The sequence below is a fragment of the Maylandia zebra genome, linkage group LG23, assembly GCF_041146795.1.
Source record: "Maylandia zebra isolate NMK-2024a linkage group LG23, Mzebra_GT3a, whole genome shotgun sequence".
Lineage (NCBI taxonomy): Eukaryota > Metazoa > Chordata > Actinopteri > Cichliformes > Cichlidae > Maylandia > Maylandia zebra.
Window position 1 is genome coordinate 15860775 of NC_135188.1, and position 9732 is coordinate 15870506.

The window sequence follows — 9732 nt, forward strand, 5'->3', positions numbered from 1 at the left end:
ATACCCAAAAGTTCTGTGTCAGGAAAGGCAGCTGATTTAAAAATCTTTGCCAAATCCCTCTTTAGCAGAAGTAGTTCTTAATTCAGGACTAACATTGAACAGATAAATGACAAATGAAATGGAAATAAGAGAAAAAATATAAAAACCTGTTGACTGCTGTTCCCGGTAGTTTAACTACACTCCTGCATGTGGAGTCCAGGTAGCCCTAGGCCTCAAACTGACCAGCTTCAGAGTTCAGCAGTAATCCAGTAACATCAAAAGATGTGCAACCCCTAGGTCTGAGGGTGGATCGAAAGGACCACCTGCCTGTGCCTAAATTACCTAAATATCACTCGCAGACTTGACACACATTTAATGGGACTGGCGTGGCAGCCATCTTGGAACCTTGAAATCTTATTAGCCTCTATTCCCCTTGTTATGGCTCCCTCTGGTGATGGATAATCCACCTAGTACCACACTAAGACTCTGATATGTTGCCATGTTTACTTTGTGATGATTCCCAGGCTGTTTTCTGTCACCGTGACCCCCCCTAGCCACACATTTATTGTAGTAACAGCTCCCCCTCATCTTAATCAGTCAAAATAAAAAACATCTCTCCCCATACTTTTTGCATAAGCGTTATATCATTCTTCTTCTGTGGTATTTTCTCCAGAGGCAGACAAACCCTCTGCCTCCTGTTGACACCAGCACATCCATGCTCACTGTACATGTGTGGTCATATATTAATGCTTTACAGGTGTGCTTATACACTTTATGTATTGCATAAAGTAGTAAAAATTTGAAAGAATGCCAGACTTATCTTTTTCTACAGTCCAGTGTTGTTGGGAAATGTTTATCATTTGCTGTCTTCCATGGATGAAATATCAGACTTAAGAAGAAGAATGGCTTTTTCGGGCTTCTTAAAATGTCTTTTAAATGTTGTATTCTCCAAAAAAACACAACAACAAGTCACCATCACTAAAGATAGTTTTGTCTTTCAATGAAAGCAGTCCAGGCTACTTGGATGAGACAGCAATTGAGTGCATTTCTTATTAATCTGGGCTCCTTTCTTAATTCTTTTTTGCTAATATGTAAACAGATTACCTGGTAAAACATATACCTGATACACTACTTCTCGGTCCTCACTTCACCCCCCCTGGTCTAACAGCCTGCACGGCTGCTAGCTAACCCTCTGCATGCTGCTCCTCCAGGCTGCTTCCTGAACGGGCTGACTTGCTCCTCTTTGCTTGCTCTCTGTCTCTCTGTGATTCGACTGCTCCCTCTCTCCTTTCAGGTTCTGGTGGCTCTTTTAACATGTCAAACTCGGGGGACTTGTTCATGAGCGTGCAGTCTCTCAATGGGGACTCGTACCAGGGGGCTCAGGTGGGAGCCAACGTGCAGTCGCAGGTAGGGCCCCAAAGCAGAACAGAAGGTGATACAGGGGCGGATCGAGTACTGATCTTTGTAACGCCAGACTCGTCATGCACAGGTTTTAGATGAATTAACTAGTAACTAGGGTAATTTCACCCTCGTAGTATCAGGAAGCATCTGATAATGCTTAAATTAATTTATATTAGCTTAAAAGAACTGCAGAAATATGACAGTGCATCTACAGCCAAACCAGCCAATTCCAAGGAAGCTAGCAAGATGGACTGCATTGATTCAACCTCAAAAAGCCACGCCCACTGGAGGGGAAACGATTCAGTTGATGCTACACTTTTGTGTTTTAGCATTCAGTATTTAATTAGCAGTTACAAAGCTAAGGTTAGATATCTTTTAGTCAACTAAGTTTATCACCAGCTATGCTTTCTGAGTCATCCACATTCCACTATAATGGAAGTTATGCAACTGTTATTCTCATTTCAAACTCCATTTTTTGTTATTCTTAGAATAGCTTTGCATGAACCACAACATCATCATCTGTATTTACTTTATACTAGGAGTTGTGCAGCCTTTTAGTTCAAGCTTTGTCTGAAACAATTCAGTTTAGCTCCCTCCCTTGCAATTTCCTCCTGATTGGCCACTTTTATAAATAGGTCTGAACAGCAGTGGGTGGAGCCTCTGTGTTCACGTTATGATCATATTAAGAGTATCCCCTCTCAGTGAGAACATCCCGAGCCAAGACAAGAAAAGCATCTGAAATGTTTGCCATATTTAATACAAGCAGAAAGTAAGGAAATGCATAACAAGTAGCTTTTAACTTACAGAAATATAGGTGTAAAACTGACATTTTGATATTTGACTTATTAACAACAAATAATGACTCTCATTAATAATAATTAAGCACAGTCCTGCCTGAAATAGTCAAACTGATGTGGGTTATACCTGTTGGTACTGTTTTCCATCACCCTGGTGCTTTTGGGAATTTTTTTTATTTATTTTTTTCTTCTAACAGATGAAACTCACATGGAGGCTTCTAATAACTTGTTTCCCCTCTGATGTGGGCGGGACTTAATTGCCCTCTACCTCTGTGCACTTACTTGTACTCATACACTACTTGTTAACAAAATAAGATTCAGACCCTTTTTCTATAGTGGGACTTGGATAGCATTTGTGGGACTAATAGGGGACCTTTTATTTGTCATGTTTTAATGATTTCTGCTTTGACTGGCACATGCTGTTAATGACGAATCTTCTTAATCTAAATATTGTTAATCTTGCTGGCATAAGAGCATGTGTTCAACTTATTTTCTAATAAACTTCCTTTTTACCCTTGTCATGCACACCCCCTCCAAAAGAAAACACCCAGCTGCTTACTTTTACCTTGATGGAAAAGAGTCATTAATACCCCAGTCTCAAGGGCAGAAGATTTGTCATCCTGTATTCATCCTACAAACAGTTTGATTTCAGCTGGCAAAAACCAAACATCTCTTTATCCTGAATTCCCTTTTTGTTTTGGACTTTGTTGTCTCCAAGGACATACTTGCAGCAGTGTACTCTTGTTGTCTCTCTTGTTGTCTTGTCATCTCTCTCTTTTCTCTTGTGCTTCTCTTGTGTTGACTCTGACCTTGCTTTGTCTGCTCTTTCTGAATGTTTCAGGTGGATACCCTTCGCCATGTTATCAGTCAGACAGGCGGATACAGTGAAGGACTCACAGCCAACCAGATGTACAGTCCGCAGGGCATCAATGTAAGCTTTCCTTTTTTCCCCCTTTGTTTTTCCTTTCTCTCCCTACCAATTATTTCAAAGCCATAGGGCTCAGAATGCCACTTAGTAGGACTTGTCTCCACTCCATGGTCACCTAGTTGATTGCTTCTCTAGCACTCGTGCCACAGGCAGCACGGTACCCACCGTACGCAGGCGTGGTGCTGGCCACACACATGCAGAGCCGCCTTCTGAGCCTGTCATGTTCAATCAGGCCTGGAGTAGCACCTGCAGCCACGTATGGTCAGCCGTGAGAGAGCCGCACAAACAGGTGACACCTCTTTGCTCTGGACTTCAGCTCCCTCTGACCACCTGACCCGTGATTAGCAGCCCCAAGGCCAGAAGTTCCCATTAATGCCCCACAGGAGACATCAGCACCGTCCCGCTAAAAATAAAACCTCACGCTCCTGGAAACGACTCCTCATGTGCCATAGGGGTTTGTCCCCGACGTGTTTGTCTTATTTTTCTGCAGAGTTCGGGTTTAGATGTGGGGGTATGAGGGGTGGGGTGGGGGTTGCTAGCTGGCGGCGGCAAACAGTAGGGAAATTCACAGCGACAAGCCGTGTCGTAAAGGGGAAAATCGATAAGACAGACACAAGGAGAGCAGAGTGTGGACTTGGGACAGCAATCCAAGCGCATTGCTCAGATCATGTTCCTGCCACACTAATGGCCCTGACAGCGAGCCGCGCTGAGGACGAGGACGGTCACAGCCGCGGCTGGGTTCCTCCGCTGTCGTCGTCGTGCCTCACTGGCCATATGATAATCAGATGAAATGTCTCCCGTATAAAAACATGTATGTGTATTCAAATAGGCTTCCTGGCTGCTCCGAGCGCATCCCACAGCTAGCTGTGCTAACCCTGAGAGGACGCTAACGTATTCAGGCCCTGTTCTTTCTCAGTCCTTTGACCTCACAGATACGGTTCTCCTTGGACGCCTGCTTGCTCTACCACATCTTACACTGCCACAGTATGCTGTGTTATTCACTTTTATACCCTGTAAAGAAGCTCTGCAATGCATAATGTAGGAGCAGGATATCTGTCTGGCAGCCTGTTTGCCTGTGATTTATGTTGCTAAGGCTGGTAAATTAGGAATCTCTGCTCTTCACTTGCCTGTTTTTTCTCCAATCCATGCACGACAGTTTAGTTTGATATAATGTTTTAGCAGATAATAGTAAGTTATGACAAAGCTGTCTTTTGTAGAAAACTAGATTTTTTCCACTGAGGTATCTCAACCTCTTTTGGCCTTTATTTTGCAGAATTCAGGGCATAGAAGCACTTTTGTTGTAATGTACAATTTACAAAATACATCATAAGTGGTTTTTGGTTTGTCTTTGCATAAAAGTTATATATATATATATATATATATATATATATATATATATATATATATATATATATATATATATATATATATCGAAAATGGCAACGCTTTTATAACTTCATTGTTAATTAAATGCAGGAACGACCTGTATCCCGAAAAAAACAAACAGTTTTAGAGACTTGTCAAGACAGACTTTAGTGAATCTTGTGTCTAATACAAAAAAGCCTGCTGGATAATGACTGCTGCGGGTGATTACATTATACAATCTGACCCCTCCACTTTTGATTACACATTACAAGCTGTGAAATGAAAGGCTGTCGAGGACCATTTCCAATTTTTCTGATGGTTTTAAATTCGCTATTAACACCCTAAATGCTCTTTAACAGGCCTGTCTCTGGCGGTGAAAAGGACCTCCAGAGTTCTTATTGTATGTTAATTCCTACTGTCAGCATCGTAATTAGTGCATGTTTTGTTTCAGACGCCCTTCCATACAATTTACATATATTCATATTGTTTAAAATGACAGCAGCAGGAATTTATTTCAAGACGAAATCTTGCACAAGTTGACTTTTCCTCTCTTTATTGTTGTCATTGCTTAAATGAGTGAGTGTGCAGTGTATGATGGGGTAATTCTGTTTCTGCTCAGCTGGAAACACGGCAGTATTTTTTTTTATGTCAGTCTTATTCTGAATTATTAGCTGTAATGTGAGCTGTGTTAGCTTTTCCGCCAATCCAGGAGGCAGTTTGACTTAAGGCTGTGTTTGACTGCGTAGTTCAAAGTATCCCAGCGTTGGTGCACTATCTTGCCCTCAGGACTTCTATTCGTTTTTTTATCTCAGTGTGTTTGAGCTGAATCGAGTAATGAACAGAAGAGCAACTCACTCACACCCCACTTCTGGTTCTCTCTGATTCTTTTCCCCTCCCAGGCAAACGGCGGCTGGCAAGATGCTCCAACCCCCTCATCAGTGACATCACCTACAGAAGGACCTGGAAGCGTTCACTCCGATACCTCCAACTGATCCTCCACCCACCTGCTTCCTCTTGATTCCCACTTTCCTCGATCCACCACAACTCTCCCTTCCAAAACTTATACCCTGACCCCCTTTTTTTGGGACTGGATGGGAAACGGCGCGGCACAGTCGGGGTCTGGAGATGACGTTTTCACCATTACGGATAAAACTGTTCACTTTTCCTATCTGGACCACCGCGGCACCGTTAGCAGCCTGCGTAGGGGACTCATATTCACACCACACAGTTTGTACAGTTTCCACTTGATGTCCATGTTGCCTCTTTGTATTTCTCTTTACAGTATATATTCACACAGTAGGCTCACAGCAGCGTATTGGCCCACATCTTGTAAATTGAGATGCTTTCACACTACCTCTATTCGAAATAATAACATAGCAAACAAAATTTAAACGGCTTCGGTTTTACAAAGTTTCGTATTTTTACAAATTTATCACACACCACATCGAGCCCTATCGTTACACGTCTGTTTTCAATACCAGATTACTTTTCTTTTTTTTACCTATGGTGCCAAAGTTCAGCTCTGGAGGTGAATTTTGAAAACATTGTTGTCTCATGTCCTTAAATTTCTCATGCCATACATTGTGACATATTATTATTATTATTATTATGTTAGTCCATTTATATTAGTAAGCTGATATCCAAGTATTCAGCCTCGGTTTGTATTGTTTGTATTCAGAACTTCTACAGCAGACACTGACATTTAAGACCTTTTATTGCTTTGTGCCATAGTAGCTACGTTTCAGCTAACACGCGGTACAACAGTGCAGAGACTTTACAATCTTAAAGCGAGAAATTAAGGAATTGAGCTCAAAGACGTATATATTAAAGCACAATAACATCTACTGATTAAAGTTAAAGGGGAGCATTTGTAAATGTGAAAAAAAAAGAAAAACTGTTTAAATCTAACAGTGAGACAAACGGATCCAAATACTGCTGGTAACCAAACAGTAATTCAGTTTTTAAGGTATCATGTCATCAGGATTGAACACATCGCATGTCCTTTCTCATTCATGTATGGAATCACATTTGTGCCAAAAGTCCGAGCACGAGACGAATCATTTTGAGAACAGAAGATTTTTGGTTTTGCTCAACTTATTCTTTTCCAATAAATAAATTGGAAAAGTCAATAAAAATGTGCAAAATTTGATAAAAATAAATAATCGTTTCCTATTAAAGTTTGTAAAACTGGAACATGCTAAAAAATGTAATAGATATGTCTCTGCAATATTCATTTTTTTTTTTTCTGTTCAAAATGTCTCACTGAATCCTCAGGATTTAGTCACAAATCTAATCGGCATGTGTTCATCTTGATCTGCCTGACCTGTTTTGTAACCTCTGATAACATCAGAGAGAACGTCTGACGTTAGAAAGTAATTATATTCTCACTTATTCACTTTTTTCTTTGTTTAAAATGACACTACACTCATGAACATGATGCCAATCTGAAATGTGAAATTAAATTTGTGACCTTTGTCGTATGTACAGTACAATGTATACATGATTACAATAGTCCTCATGAGCATTTACATACTTTGATACCAAAAAAAGGCAGAATTTTATCCTCCTCATTGGGATCAGCTTTATCGAGGGTTTTCTTTTTCCTGTTTTTGAATGGTTTTAGTATCTGCAGTGCTAGTGAGCATCTCATTATGCTCCAGTACTCTGTATCCAAAGCCAGAAAAATGCACTTGGAATACAGTAGTGTTTATATAAATTCAAATGAAAACAAATACCCTGATGGCACACAAATCCAGAAGATGTTTGGATATATTTTTATGTGTCTCCATTTTGCAAATAAGTCATCTTTTTTGTTTCACTTGATATTCTTTTGACTGTTTTTCTTTTTATGCTACCATTATGTGTGAATTGCCCAAGAATGCTCTATATACAGTATGTAGATATGCGCCTTTACTCTTTTTTTGCATCTTTGAATTTGGACAGTAGCTATTTTAATGCAGCCTCTTTGAGTTCCTGTTGGATTTACGGTGAAATCCTTCTTATTCTTTTGTACTCATGTCACATGTTACAACCCTGCGTCCAAAATGGCTACTGTCCCATTAAAGGTGACGTGAAAAGTTAGCGTTAACATTGCCCTCTCTTTGGCTTTTATTTTAGCTGAACTGAACCCTGAGAGAAAATTCAGTCCCGAGATCCCAAACAGCCTGAAAACCACAGGTATTTTTTTAACAGTATTTATTACACACGTATGAAATCATGGATGTCTCAGAGCTTGGGCGTTGAGATCTACGACGGCGTGATGGCAACAGACAAACTCATTTGAATGACTCAGAGCGGCTCCCCTCTCGACTCACCTGCTCAGTATTACAGCCGAGGGGGCGAGCACCATTGAAATGATGCACAGAACCTGCCTCAGTCGTGTCTTTGGAAGTCATTGGAGTGAACTGACAGCGGCGGCCATGCAAGGCAAACACGAGGATTGTTTTTGCACCCCTCAAAAAAAGGCTTAACTCTACTTTTCACATTGCCTGTCAAATATTATCGAAGCTTCATGTAATGATGCTTTTTAGTTTTTGAATATAAAAGGTAAAAGGGACATGAAAAGAAAGATGACCAATTTGTAAAACATGAAATGTTTTATTTGTTGCATGTCTTTTTGTTCTTCAATAAAATAACGTACTGCAGTGTTTTGAATGTTAACTTCTTTTTTATAAGGATTTCAGAGTGAAATCGTGGAGCCTTTTTCTTGACAGGTTTTAACTTTTAAGATCTCTGCGTATGTAAAAAGGTATCAAATGGAAAACTATTGTCTTTTTAATTCCGATTCAAAACTTGTTTTCTGTGGAGAAAAATAGCTGAAAGGTGTAGGTTTTATGGTCTCTTAATTTGTACTGGCAATGCGTATCCCAAATAAATAGTTTCTTTTGTTGCATAAACGGAGGTTTTGTCATTTTTCTGGTGAAGTTTTGTTTGCTCTTTGTGCTTTTCTCCACCACAAACTTGAGCGTGGTGTTTCCAGCAGACTTTTGTAACAGGGTCAGGGTCAGAAGTCACTGTAGGATACAAGTTAACACATTGTAGACTTGTCAGTCCAACACCTCTGGATAGCATTGCACGTCTCACTTCCAACTAGGCTGTGGCATGGAGGCATTTTATCACCACTAACATAGCACCGGAGCTTGGCCTGAGCTGCCGAGGGTGTGAAGGGGACATTTTCACAGTTTTCACAGTGAGTGAAAGCTGTGTGCTCCCGGCAGACAGACACCTCCTCTATCCCCCACCACCCTTCCCCACACCCAGCGCTCCCTCTGAGGCATGGTTAATGTGCGTTCCCTGAAAGAGGCGGAATCCACACTTATCTCTCTCTTCCAGATAAACCAGACAGGATGTCTGATTCTGCTTCTTCAATTCATCCCTCCTCTGGAAAAAAAAAATAAAAAGAAGGAAGGGGCTGAAACATGAACTTGTGGATTAGGAAGAGGTTCCCAGGAGCATCCAAAATCAGGGAGCGTGACAGAGACTGTGGGAGTGACATATGCAAACATGATCAAGTGTAATTACATGGAGAGGCCTCCTTATTTCTATCAAAGGGTTTCTTTTAGCCAGTGTTTCAGGAATGAAAGGCAAAAAGTGCTGGACGTGTAGCTTTAATTTATTCATGTTCTCCTGCAAACCAAAAAAGGCATTGTGAGACTGATTCAGTCATTACATGGTGAAAAGGTGTAAATCCCATTCTGAGTAAAATCGCTGTGCATTCTTTTGAATGTCTGAGTCCTTTAACAAAAAAAAGGCTGTAAAACATGCTGTACCGTGACAAATGCACTGCAGGTTTTTATGAAGACTGCACTGATCATTGTTCATTTTACATCATGAAAGTATAAATCCAATCAGCAACAGAATCTGGACCACCTTAACTCTTTTAACCTTACCTTGGGAAGGGATTTAGATTAAGAGCAATTAAAGAACATTACCCCCTTTCTTTCTTAAAAACTTAAATTGAACTGGTTTAAATCCTTTTCAAAACTAATAAGAATCCATTGGCAGGTATTATTATTAGGTTAATAAGGGCATACCATTCACAGTAAGCATTTAGTTGGTGATTCGCAAGTTAAAATCTTTGCTGTCCTGGTTAAAACTCATTAATAAGCAACGGTTTTTAATGTATATGATACCTATTATATATTAAGTTTGTGAGGAAACATTTTCCTACCTTTTCTCATTTCACCAACATAAAAACAAAAGGCACAGAGAAAGAAAATCAAAGTTCCCGTTTCATTTTGCTGCTCCTGGTATTGTACCTGC

The 9732-nt window shown here is 40.3% G+C and overlaps 1 protein-coding gene across 3 annotated transcripts in view; it reads left to right on the plus strand.

Annotated features, from left to right (window-relative positions):
* Nucleotides 1–8366, plus strand: part of LOC101471971 (pre-B-cell leukemia transcription factor 1) — a 63577-nt gene extending 55211 nt beyond the window's left edge. For 2 of the 3 annotated variants that reach the window (XM_004552915.4, XM_004552914.3), the window contains exons 7-9: nt 1274–1386; nt 3019–3108; nt 5370–8366. In XM_004552915.4, coding sequence (XP_004552972.1) covers nt 1274–1386; nt 3019–3108; nt 5370–5462 — 296 coding nt within the window. In that variant the 3' untranslated portion in view covers nt 5463–8366. The remainder of the gene's footprint in view (nt 1–1273; nt 1387–3018; nt 3109–5369) is intronic. The other variant, XM_004552916.4, reaches the window with a different exon arrangement.
* The last annotated feature ends 1366 nt before the right edge of the window (nt 8367–9732 follow it).